The sequence below is a fragment of the Odocoileus virginianus genome, chromosome 22 (genome assembly GCF_023699985.2).
Source record: "Odocoileus virginianus isolate 20LAN1187 ecotype Illinois chromosome 22, Ovbor_1.2, whole genome shotgun sequence".
Classification (NCBI taxonomy): Eukaryota; Metazoa; Chordata; class Mammalia; order Artiodactyla; family Cervidae; genus Odocoileus; species Odocoileus virginianus.
In genome coordinates, this window is record NC_069695.1 from 13,331,467 (window position 1) to 13,344,824 (window position 13,358).

The following is a 13,358-nucleotide window of genomic DNA, read 5'->3' on the forward strand; positions in this document are numbered from 1 at the left end:
TGCAATATTTGGGGTATAGTCTCAAAAAGGACAGAATGATCTTGGTTCGTTTCCAAGGCAGACCCTTCATCATCACGGTAATCCAAGTCTGTGCCCCAAATACTAACACCAAAGAAACTGAAGTTGACCAGTTCTATGAAGACCTGTAATACTTTCTAGAACTAGTAGCAGAAAAAGATATGCTTTTCATTGTAAGGAATTGGAATGCAGAAGTAGAAAGTCAAGAGATATCCGAACTAGCTGGCAGCTTTGACCTTGGAGTACAAAATGAAGTATGTCCGTGGAATTCTCCAGGCAAGAAATTCTGGAGTGGATAGCCATTCTCTTCTCCAGGGGATCTTCCCGACCCAAGGATCAAACCCAGGTCTCCTGCATTGTGGGCAGATTCTTTACCACTTGAGCCACCAGGGAAGCCCCAAATGAAGCAGGACAAAGGCCAACAAAGTTTTGTTAAGTGAACACACTGGTCACAGCAGACACCGTTTTCCAACAACCCAAGAGATGACTCTACACATGGACATCACCAGATGGTCGATACCAAATTCATATTGATTGTTCTTTGCAGCCAAAGATGAAGAAGCTCAATATAGAAAGCAAAAACAAGACCTGAAGTGGACTGGCTCAGATTATGAGCTCTTTATTGAAAAATTCAGGCTTAAATTGAAGTAGGGAAAAACCACTAGGCCATTCAGATATGACCTAAATCAAATCCCTTATGATTATGCAGTGAATGTGACAAATAGATTCGAGGGATTAGATCTGGTAGAGTGCCTGAAGAACTATGGATGGAAGTTCATAACACTGTGCAGGAAGCAGTAACCAAAGCCATCCCCAAGAGAAATAAAGAAGGCAAAGTGGTTGTCCAAGGAGGCTTTACAAATAACCTCAGGAAAGAAGAGAAGTTAAAGGCAAGGGAGAAAGGGAAAGATATACCCAGCTGACCACAGAGTTCCAGAGAATAGCAAAGAGCGATCAGAAGGCCTTCTTAAATGAACAATGCAGAAAAATAGAGGAAAACAACAGAATGGGAAAGACTAGAGATCTCTTCAAGAAAATTGGAGAAATCAAGAGAACATTTCATGCAAGGATGGGCACGAGAAAGGACATAAACGGTAAGCACCTCACAGAGGCAAAAGAGATTAAGAGGAGGTGGCAAGAATACACAGAACTATACAAAAAAGGTCCCAATGACCCAGATAACCATGACGGTGTAGTCACTCACCTAGAGCTGGACATCTTGGAGTGTACAGTCAAGTGGGCCTTAAGAAGCATTACTATGAAGAAAGCTACTGGAGGTGAGGGAATTCCAGTTGAGCTATTTAAAATGCTAAAAGATGATGCTAGTAAATCATCTACACCAGTATGTCAGCAAACTTGGAAAATTCAGCAGCGGCCGCAGGATTGAACGTTTAATTTTCATTCCAATTCCAAAAATGAACAATGCTGAAGAATGTTCAAACTACTATACAGTTGCTCTCATTTCACATGCTAGCAAGGTTACGCTCAAAACCCTTCAATCTGGGCTTCAGCTGTACTTGAACTGAGAACTTCCAGATGTACAGTCTGGCTTTCGAAGAGGCAGAGGAACTAGAAATCAAAATGCCAACATTTGTTGAATCATGGAGAAAGCCAGCATGTTTAGTTCTTGATAAACATCCACTTCTTCACTGACTATGTTAAAGCCTTTGTGTGGATCACAAAAAAACTATGGAAAATTCTTAAAGAGGTGGGAGTACCAGACCGCTTTACTTGTCTACTGAGAAACTTGTGTGTGGGTCAAGAAGCAACAGTTAAAACAACATATTGGTTCAAAATTGGGAAAGGAGTACAACAAAACTATATGTTGTTATCCATTTTATTTAACTTATACATCATGTATAAGTTAAATATATGTATATACATGTATATATGTATATACAAATATATATGTATATACATAGTACATCATGTGAAATGCCAGGCTGGAATCAGGATTATTGGGAGAAATATCAGTAACCTCAGATACGCAGATGATAGCACTCTTAAGAGTAATAAGTGAACAGTAACTAAAGAGCCTCTTGATGAAGGTGAAAGAGGAGAGTGAAAAAGCTGGTTTGAAACTTAGCATTCAAAAAACTAAGATCATGGTATCTGGTCTCATCACTTCATGGCACGTAGAAGGGGGGAGAGTGGAAGCAGTGACAAATTTTGTTTTCTTGAGCTCCAAAATCACTCTGGATGTTGACTGTAACCATGAAATTAAAAGAGGCTTGCTCCTTGGAAGGAAAACTGTGACAGACCTAGCCAGCATATTATTAATAAAAAGCAGAGACATGACTTTGCTGACAAAGGTCTGTACAGTCAGAGGTGTGGTTTTTCCAGTAACTACCTGCAGATGTGAAAGTTGGACCATAATGTAGGCTGAGCACCGAAGAATTGATGCTTTTGAGTTGTGGTGTTGGAGAAGACTCTAGAGAGTCCTTTGCACTGCAAGGAGATCAGTTCAATCAATCTTGAAGGAAATCAACCCTGAATATTCATTGAAAGGACTGTTGCTGAGGCTTCAGTATTCACTGTTGAAGAACAGACTTCAATTCTTTGGTCACCTGATGCAAAGCACCAACTCACTGGAAAAGACTCTGATGCTGGGAAAGATTGAAGGGGAAAGGAATAGGGGGCGGCAGAGAATGAGATGGTTAGATAGCATCACCAACTCAGTCACGAATTTGAGCAAACTCTGGGAAATAGTTGAGGACAGAAGAGCCTGATGTGCTACATACAGTCCTTGTGGTCACAAAGAGTCAGACTCAACTTAGTGACTGAACAATAACAGTTTTCTCATGTATCTTTCTAACCTCTCACTGTTTCCTCAGTCAAATACTAATATGCTTACTGTTTCTATAGATAGTTCTGGATTTTTTAGAATTGTGTATGAATGGCATCATAGAGTGTATTTCCTTTGTCTAACTTACTTTTATTCAGTACACTTACTTTGAGGTTTGTCCACATTGCTGTATGTACCAATAGTTTGTTCATTTTTATTGCTGAGTAGCATTCCATTGTACAGATAGCCCACAGTTTATCAATTCACTTGTTGATGTGTTGTTTCTGATTTGGGGTCTTGAAAATAAATCTGCTGACAACATTCATGTCCAAGTCTTTGTTCTGATGTTTTAATTTTTCTGGGGTAAGTACTCAGGAGTGGAATCCCTGGTCACATGCTAGGCATATGCTTAATTTTTCAGTAAATTACCAAGCCGTTTTCCAATGTGATTGCACTATTTTATATTCCCATTAGCAGTGTATGAGAGTTCTAGTTACTCCACAGTCTCATCAACATTTGATATTGTTAGTTTTTTAAACTTTAGACATTCTACTGATAATATGGTTGTACCCCATTGTGGATTTAATTTAATGCAAATAAGGGATTTGCATTTCCCTTATTTCTATACTGAACATCTTTTTGTGTGTTTATTTGCCATCTCTGTATCTTTGGTGAAGTGACTGCTTAAATTTTCACTCATTTTTTCATTTGGGTTTTTCGTTTTCATATTACTGAGTTTTGATAATTCTGTACATATTGTGGATGTATGTCCTGTTGTCAGATAATGTAATTTTTAAATGTTTTGTGCCATATCCTCTTTTTAGTCTCTTTCAAACAGAAAACAGTCTCTTTCAAACAGCAATGGTTCTTGGATTAAGGCCAGTTTATCAGGGTTTTCTTTTATGTCCTGTGCCTTTGATATCATACTGAAGATATTTTCCCCTAACCTAGGGTCACAAAGATTTTCTCCTTGCTTTCTTTAGAAGTCTTTTCATTGCATTTTACACTTAGCTGTCTTGTCTGCTTCAAGTTAATTTTTATATATGGTGTGAGATAAAAATCAAGGTTTTAGCTTCATTTTTGTTTCTGGCATATGGTCATGCGGTTGTTCTGCCACACTTGTTGAAGAGATTGGCTTTTACTCACTGCATTGCCTTTGTGTCAATTTTTCAAAAATCAGTTTGCCGTATGTGTGTGGGTTCATCTTTGAACTTTATTCTGTTGATTTGTATATGTTTATGTCAGTATTGCACTGTCTGGAAATCAGAGTAATATGAGACTTCTAATTTCTTTCTTTCTTAAAATTATCTTGGCAATTATAGATCTTTGGCATTTCATTGCACATTTTAGAGTCAGCTGGTCAATTAGAAGAAAACCCTGTTTGTTTTACTTGTATAATGTTGAATCTGTAGATCAGTTAAGGGTGACTGCACAATATTAAGTCTTTTAATCTATGAACATGATATATATATCTATTGATTAATTAGGTTTCAGTAATATTTGGTAGCTTAATATTGGTCTTGTGTGCCTTATGTCAGATTTTTCCCATTATTTAATGTCTTTGATGTGGTATTGGTTTTTATATTAATTTCTCTTTGTTATATAGAAATGTAGTTGATTTTTGTTTATCTTGAAACTCTGCTAAATGCATTTTGTAGTTCTAGTTGCATTACATAGAACATAGGATGTTCTATATATAGAAAAGTTAATACTTTATGAATAAAGACAGTTTTACTTCTTCCTTTTTAATTTAGATGCCTTTTATATTTTTGTCTTCCTCTCTTGAACTGACTAGTCTGTTTACATGATTATTTGCATTAATTGATTTTCAAATATTAGACTAACCTTTCATTCTGAAGATAAACCCCACCTGGTCATGCTTTGCTGTGTTCTGTGTTGTTGGGTTTGTTTTGCTAAGTCCATGAGAGAGAGAGGTCTGTTTTCCTGTAATGTCTGTTTTTACTGTCAGAGTAGTGCTGCCCTTACGGGGCTCCCCGGGTGGTGCAGTGGTGAAGAACCCTCCTGCCAGTTCAGGGGACGCAAGAGACATGGGTTTGATCCCTGGGTGGGAGCGATGCCCTGGAGGAGGAAATGGCAGCCCACTCCAGCATTCTTGCCTGGAGAACCCCATGGACCGAGGAGCCTGGTGGGCCCCAGTTCATGGGGTTGCAGAGTCAGACTCGCCCGTGTGACTGAGCACCCACACAGTGCTGGCATTATAGGTGAGCTGGGAAGTCATGATACTGTGTCTCCTCAGATACTTGGTAGAATTGGATACTGAAGGCATTTGGGCCTGGAATTTTCTTTGTGGTAAAGTTTTTACAAATTCAGTTTCTTTAACAGACACAGGGTTCCTTGGGTTATCTATTGCTTTTTGAGTAAGTCTAAGTCTGACTAGAAGTTTGTCAGTTTTATTGATCTTAAAGTACCTGCTTTTGGTTTCTTTGTTTTTTCTCTATTTTATTTTTTCCTTATTTTTTTTTAATGCTCTTTGTTATTTTCCTTCTCTGGTCACTTTAATTTACTTTTTTCTAGTTCTGTTTCAGTAGAAGATGAGGTTCTTGATTTGCATCCTTTTGTAATGTTGGAAGATTGTATGGCTTTAACTACCTTCTACAGATTTTAGTATATTTTCATTTCCATTCAGTTCAAAATACTTTGAGTGTTTTAATATTATCTTTGTGTCATGAGTTGTTTTGTTTAATTTCCACATATTTTTCTGAAGTTGTTTTCCAATTTCATTTCATTTTGATCCTGTAACATAATTTATATGCTGAGTTATTTTAAATTTATTGAGACTTTGGTGTCCCTATTTCTGCCTCCTTTCCCCATCCCTGTGATCCTTTTTTCTTGATAATTGTATAAATTATTTCTTGTACAGTAATTTTTGTGTTTGGTTTACACATTATGTTGAGGGTTGTTCTTTATTGCAAGTCCCAGCAGAACGCTCCAGGTGTGTCTGTTTTTGGTTAATCACCGATTTTTAAGGTGATGCTCGGTAAGTCGTTTAACTCTTCTGTTGCTTGTTGAGGAGCTGAAGCCCAGGAGGAGGGAGGTGCTAATGGTTGTTGTAAAGTGTCAAGTGTTAAAACACCAAACAAACAGGAAAGCATTAGTTTTGTCTCCAAGGTAAAAGGTATTACTTTGTCATTTCACTTTTGAAATCAAAGCCATGCAATTACATTTCTGTTCTTCTTACTTGGTTTATAGGCTTTTTATGGAAATTCTCAATGACTGTACTGATGTGGATGAGATCAAATTCCAAGAAGATGGTTCTTGGTGTCCAATGAGACCGAAGAAAGAAGCTATGAAAGTATCCAGCCAACCATGTCCAAAAATAGAAAGTATGTACAGAATAGCCGCAGAGAGCAAAGCAGTGAGACTCGTGTGTTGTTATCTGTAGCATTAACCTTGGCCATTAGAACTACTGTTAGGAGTTCAGTGTGCTCAATTTACCTTTTGATCATTACACATCTTATTTCTCCCAAATGGTTTTTCTTCTTAAGACATGTGCAGAGGTTTATGCCATATTATAATCAGTCTTTTCATAGTATATTTTCCATATATAAAGTAAATAACCATCTAAATTGTCTTATTATTTTTTACTGAAGTATAATCACTGTACAATATTATCAGAGTTAAAGGGGTACAGTATAGTGACTGACAGTTTTTAAAGGTTATACTCCATTTATAGTTAACTGTAAAATACTGGCTGTATTCCCTGTGTTGTACGACGTATCCTGGTAGCTTATCCTGAACCTGACGGCTGGGCCTCCTGCTTCCCCAGCCCGCTTGTGCCCCTCTTCTCTTCCCTCTTCCCGCTTGCAGCCGCTAATCTGTTCTCTGTATCTGTGAGTGTGCCGCTTTTTTGTTATATTCACTAGTTACTTTTTTTAGATTCCACATATAAGTGATTTCATATAGTATTTGTCTCTGATTTTTTTTCACTTTAGCCTCATGCTGTTCAAGTTCATCCATGTTGGTGCAAGCGGCAAAGTTTTTTTCTGTTTTTAATGTCCGTGTGTGTGTGTGTGTGTGTGGGTACACACCATACCTTCTTTATCCATTCATCTGTTGATGGACACTTAGGTTGCTTCCATATCTTGGCAGTTGTAAATAATGCTATTATGAGCTTTGGGGTGCATGTATCTTTTTGAATTAGTGTTTTTTTTTTTGTTCTTCAGTATATACCCCAGAGTGGAATTGCTGGGTCATGTGGTAGTTCTGTTTTTAGTGTTTTGATAAACTGCCGTATTGTTTCCCATTATGGCTGCACCAATTTATATTCCTACCAACAGTAATCCAGAGTTACCTTTTCTCCATATCCTCACCAATATATTGCCTGTAGTCCTTAGAATCATCTTAATATGTGGTGCTTGTTACAACATGAAAATTTATAAGTGACATTTCTGTGGATAGTTTTCCAGAATTGTTTTTAGAGTATCTGTAGGAGGAACCCCAAGTAGACATGTGGTTAGAGAGACTGCATTTTCCATTAATGGAGAGTAGGGAAAGATGATCATAGGTTAGTTGGTTAAAAAAGAAAAAGGTGAGTTTAAAGCTCATTGCTTTGTGGGAAGAAATATGAGCCTGAGTTACTTAGCTCAGCCTTCAGCTGCCTGTGATGTCCATGCTGAATGGGGAAATTTAGGGCCATCTGAGAAATTGAAACCTGTAGGTGAACCTAGTTTCTTTTTATCTGACATAGTCCACTCACTGAATTTTGTGCTGACTGTGTTTCACATCCTGACAGTGTAATGAACAATAGGTGTCAGAGCAGGAAGAGAGGAAAAAGTAAAGGATTTATGTCAATAGTGATCATTCTCCTGTGTTGTTACTGAACCTGTGGGAATGATCAAGGTTTCCCTCATATGTGAGAAAAACAGTGATTTAATTAGTTGCTACTGCTTTTCCATTATCAAGTAGCATGCATTTTCTACTAAGTAGATTGTTTTTCTTTGAAATAGTGAGTTAACCTATCATGTAAGACTATGGAAATGGGCAGAAAGGAGAACCTAAGTAGGTAATTGGTAAGAAAAACTTTGAATGTCTGAGTAACTTGTTAAAGTGAGATAGTTGGGGTTTTTTTTCAACTGATATTATCAAGGTGAACATTTTATCCAGTTCTGGCTTGGGCTGAAGAGCTTATGTATTCTTAGATATAAGCACCACTGCTTTGTTAGAATGGAAGTGTCTGATTCTGACTTAATACTACCACGTCTGTGAGAATACACAGCCAGTAAAGCCACATACTCTTGTCTACGGCTGGAGACCAGCCCCTTAAGTCCAGTTGTCTGTCTGTAATGTGAGTCCTCACCGGGGGAGATAGTATGAGGAGCAGGATCTGCACAGATCTACTGGCAGTCCTGGGGAGATAACTCAGCAGGTGCTCTCTGAAAGAGGTTTTGGTCTTCTCACAAGGGATAGTGCTCCCTGTCTTCTAGGTAAGCAGTCGTATTATAGATGGATGTCTGAAGTTAGAGAGTTAGTCTCTGTCCATGGGACAGAGTATGGACTTGATGGACTGTGTATTCTCCAGGACATGCTACGCGGTTTAAAACTTATGGCTGGAGCTTGTGTTACACCTCTCACTTTTCCCCCGCTCTGTTCCCTCCATGTAGCTGCAGCTGTCCTCAGTAAGCCTTGTGCAGTGACTGTAGCCAATGAGGCAAGCAAGAAGAAAGTGGATGTCATTGACCTAACAGTAGAAAGCTCTTCTGATGAAGAGGAAGGCCCTCCTGCCAAAAGGAAATGCATCTTTATGTCAGAAACACAAAGCAGCCCAACCAAAGGGTTTGTGAATTTATAGTTCACTATTGTTTATTACACTTGGAACTAACCGTTCTTGGGTTAGGTTTGTAAATGGCTCTTGGAGAGTGGCATAACCATAGAGGGCCACTTTAATTTGTGTTCTGTTCAGTTGAAATATTTTCAAATGAGCATGTTGTTCATGGGAAAGCAAATTTTGATGAAGAAGATACTCCCATCTTTGGGAAGTGAGGATTGATATCTTCTCATGTCTAAATATTTCATATTGAACACTTTCTGTTATTTTCTTGACTCTCTTTGTAAGGAGTAAATTTGGCATCACAGACCACTGTGAGGAAGTGGAGTGTGTGGAGTGTGTAATTGGCAATCTGACCAGTGTGGATTCTAATTTTGACACCATTGCTTACTTGTTCTGTGATCTTGGATGAGATATTTAACTTCTTTGAGCCTCCTTTTCCTGTTCTGTAAAATGGGGTTAAATAATGCCTACCTCATAAGGTTATATTCAGGTTTCAATAAGATAATGCAAGAGCTCAGCCTGATTCAGGCCCATGGTAATTTTCTCAATAAAAAATGATTGCCTTCCCTTCTCACCCTCTCCAAGGCACAGTGTGGGCAAGTAAATGTGGTCTAGCATTTATTTGTAAGGCATCTGGCAGAAGCTGTTGCTGACATAGTAAGTGACAGGTTTAAGTAATTCGCAATAGATACTTCTGAGAGATTTTGGAACCTGCAGCAAAGTAGCAGAGGGTTCTGTCGACATCCCATGAGCATATTATTTCAAAGTTGGGTGTGCCAGTCTTATCTTTTGACCTCTCATTGCACTTCTTTTCTCTAATGGCTTTTTGGGGTATAATTTACATATCATAAAATCCCACATCTGAAGTCTTGAGTTGCACACTTCAGCGGTTTTAATAAATTCATAGATACGCAGTTATCAAGACAACTCAGTTGTAGAATATTCTCAACACCCAGTAAACATCTTTCATGTTCGTTTGAGTTAATCCCCATGCACACTCCAGTAGGCAACCATTGATCTTCTTTTTATTGCTATAAATTTGCCTTCTCTAGGCATTTTATACAAGTGGAGTTATATTCTTGGTGCACTTTTGAAACATTCCTTTTTTACAGTTACCTTTGAAACCAGGAGAATTAAAGCTTTCTGTGCTGCCTTCTTCACTTAAAATACTTGTATTTCCAGATGTGATTTCCACATCACAGTGAGAGTGCATTTTTTTTCTTAGTGGAACTGAAAATGAAAAAAGTATTTCAACTGGGATTTTTTCTGGGATGCTGATCATTTATAGTTTCTTTCAGACAATTTGGTTGGCACTTCTAGAATTTAAAGACTTCCCTGGTGGCTCAGATGGTAAAGCGTCTGCCTACAATGCGGGAGGCCCGGGTTCAATCCCTGGGTCGGGAAGATCCCCTGGAGAAGGAAATGGCAACCCACTCCAGTACTCTTGCCTGGAAAACCCCATGGACCGAGGAGCCTGGTGGGCTACACTCCAGGGGGTCGCAAAGAGTCGGACACGACTGAGTGACTTCAGTGTCAGTGTCTAGAATTTAATGATAAAAAATGAAAATAGAGTTTTGAAATGTTTACTGGCTTATATGTGATATTTCCAGAGTTTACTCTCTAATGAAATGCTTTAGCAATGCTGGGGAAACGTAGGTTGCACAGTATTACATATATAGTTAGATGGAGTCACACCAGGCTGAAGGGTCACTGTCCTCTTGGAGGGTATCTCTGGTGGCTCACCGTAAGGGTCATCTGAGATGAGCTCACCTTGCTGAGGAATCGGGACAGTTCACACCTGTGATCAGCTACCACAGAGAGAGAGGTTGAGTCTCATCTAGGTTAAAAAGAAAAAAACCTAACATTTAGAGTATAAGGTGAAAATTTGTGACTAAATTAGCAATTTGTTTTAAATTGTTTGTAAAGTGCAGCTACCCTGCTCATCCCACGAAGCTGGCATAATTCTTAATACCCAAACTTATATGTTAACAACCAAACAGGAAAACTGTTATGAAACAGGCTTACATTAGAAAGATCGATGAAAATTCTGAATTCAATCTTAGTAAATTATTTAATAATATATTAAAATGGCATCCTTGAATACCAAGTAGAGTTTATCCAAGAATGCTTTATAATTAGGAAATACATTGATAAAATGGATCTTGTCATAGACAACTAAGCCCTCCACATCTGTGGATTCTGGCAACTGTGGATCGTCACAAATGGCTAGAGGGAAATATTTTTTTTTAAAGTTTCCAAAAACAGGAACTATTTCACATAGCGTTTGCATTGTATTAGATATTATAAGGTATAAGGTAATCTAGAGGTGAATTAACTTATAGATGGAGGATGTGGAAACACTATAGTATTTTAGGTAAGGGACTTCAGGATCTGTAAATTTTGGTGTCCTTTTGGGGAGAGGGTCCCTTACACCCAGTCTGCTGTGAATACTGAGGGACGACTGTATATCATCATCTTAATAGATGATGGCCTTCTGTAAATTAACACACACTTAGAAGCTCTCTGAAGTGTCAGAATTCACTTAATGGTTTACCACTTGAGCTGATTTGTTCTTAGATTGCATTAATAAAAGGAGCAGTATCCAGGATACATACCCATGCCAGTTCTATTCCGTTTCAGGCTGAATGACTTTCACTTAGACCGTTTTAGTCAGGGCTTTCATCAAGAAGGGTATTCATGAGAGCAGCCAGAGGAGGGAAAGAGGATGGTGAATGGTGGAAACTAGCCTGATGGATGAGTGGGTCTAAGGACTGAAGCTGTGAAGCCAGGAGAAGAGAAAATGTGATATTTACCTTGTAGGTCTTGAACGGGAGTCACTGATGAACTGGGTTGGGTTTATTCTTTCTTATAGCATTTGGCAGATACAAGGCCAGTAGAGGGATGATACATTAAAACTTTGCATTGGAGTTTCCTGAACGCTAAGAACGTTGATGTTTTGTGTTAAAATCACATTTTCTGTGTTAGGGTAGAGTGGATGCCACCTGTGCAGGCGTTACAGTGGAGACCATACTGTGGTTATTTCATCTGTGTAATCCCTTCCAACTCTTAGATTTTTTTTTTTTTTTTTCTGGTTTTGTGTCTGGTCATTCTTTTCATGTCCTCCCTCTTGTGTCAGCATCTGGAAATTTTCCCTAAGTTGTAAATGTATCATAGGGCTTCTTAGTGTTAGTAAGCAAATGGGGAATAGAGGGAAAATAAGACTTTTAGAAAACCTCTGGTGTTTTTCTAAATTAATGGATAATTTAAAAATATGTCTCTAACCCATGCATTGGAAATTGAATGATTGCTTTGTCATTAATAAAGAGGTATTCTCAAGACAGGAAACCAAGATTAGAGATAGATTAAGAATCATTGCATCCCTGAAATTAAAAGATGCCGACTCCTTGGAAGGAAAGTTATGACCAACCTAGATAGCATATTAAAAAGCAGAGACATTACTTTGCCAACAAAGGTCCGTCTAGTCAAGGCTATAGTTTTTCCAGTGGTCATGTATGGATGTGAGAGTTGGACTGAGAGGAAAGCTGAGTGCCGAAGAATTGATGGTTTTGAACTGTGGTGTTGGAAAAGACTCTTGAGAGCCCCTTGGACTGCAAGGAGATCCAACCAGTCCATTCTAAAGATCAGTCCTGGGTGTTCATTGGAAGGACTGATGCTGAAGCTGAAACACCAATACTTTGGCCACCTCATGCGAAGAGTTGACTCATCAGAAAAGACCCTGATGCTGGGAGGGATTGGGGGCGGGAGGAGAAGGGGATGACAGAGGATGAGATGGCTGGATGGCATCACCGACTGGATGGACATGAGTTTGAGTAAACTCTGGGAGTTGGTGATGGACAAAGTGGCCTGGCATGCTGCGATTCATGGGGTCGAAAAGAGTCAGACACGACGGAGCAACTGAACTGAACTGAAGAGTCTTTCGGAATTGGTAGCAGAATTGAATCTTTTAAAATATTTTTATGATCATAAAATGGGAACACCTGGTGAATTTCAGGTTTATAGATAAAAATTCAAGTTACTGAAATTTCAGACATCTAAGTCTGGGCCAAGTATGATGAATTTAGTGATCTAGTACTCTATAATACTAATATTTGCTATCTTGCAGTATGCCAGAACTTTCCTTTTGTGCTGTGAAATTACGTTGTTGTTCAGTCACTAATTCATGTCTGATTCTTTGAAACCCCGTGGACTGCAGCATGCCAGGCTTCCTTGACCTTCAGTATCTCCTGGAGTTTGCTCAAACTCATGTCCATTGAGTAGATAATACTCTTTTCACATCAGGTGTCCAAAATACTGGAGCTTTAGCATCAGTCCTTCCAATGAATATTCAGGGTTGATCTTGTTTAGGATTGACTGGTTGGATCTCCTTGCAGTCCAAGGGACTCTCAAGAGTCTTCTCCAACACCACAGTTGAAAAGCATCATTCTTTGGCACTCAGCTTTTATGGTCCAACAGTCACCTCTGTGCGTGACTACTGGAAAAACTGTAGCTTTGACTGTACCGACCTCTGTCAGCAAAATGATGTCTCTTCTTTTTCATTAATAAGGTGCTGTCTGGTATCACTGACAGAAATAGAGCTGACTTGAGGACAAGGATAATGACTCTCTGTTTAAATATGATGAACTGAAGGTGACAGTGAACAACCTGTAACATTTCCAGCTATGTATTAACTGTGTGACTTTGGGAATTCTCTAAGCTCAGTTTTCTCATCTGTAAAATAGAAATAATAATAATGTGCAACTCATTAAG

General features: G+C 38.7%; 1 protein-coding gene across 9 annotated transcripts in view; it reads left to right on the forward strand.

The window, feature by feature from the left end:
- Nucleotides 1–13,358, forward strand: part of PIAS2 (protein inhibitor of activated STAT 2) — a 109,370-nt gene that overhangs the window by 69,249 nt on the left and 26,763 nt on the right. For all 9 annotated transcript variants that reach the window (XM_070452605.1, XM_070452603.1, XM_070452604.1 and 6 more), the window contains 2 exons: nt 6,014–6,147; nt 8,425–8,596. In XM_070452605.1, coding sequence (XP_070308706.1) covers nt 6,014–6,147; nt 8,425–8,596 — 306 coding nt within the window. The remainder of the gene's footprint in view (nt 1–6,013; nt 6,148–8,424; nt 8,597–13,358) is intronic.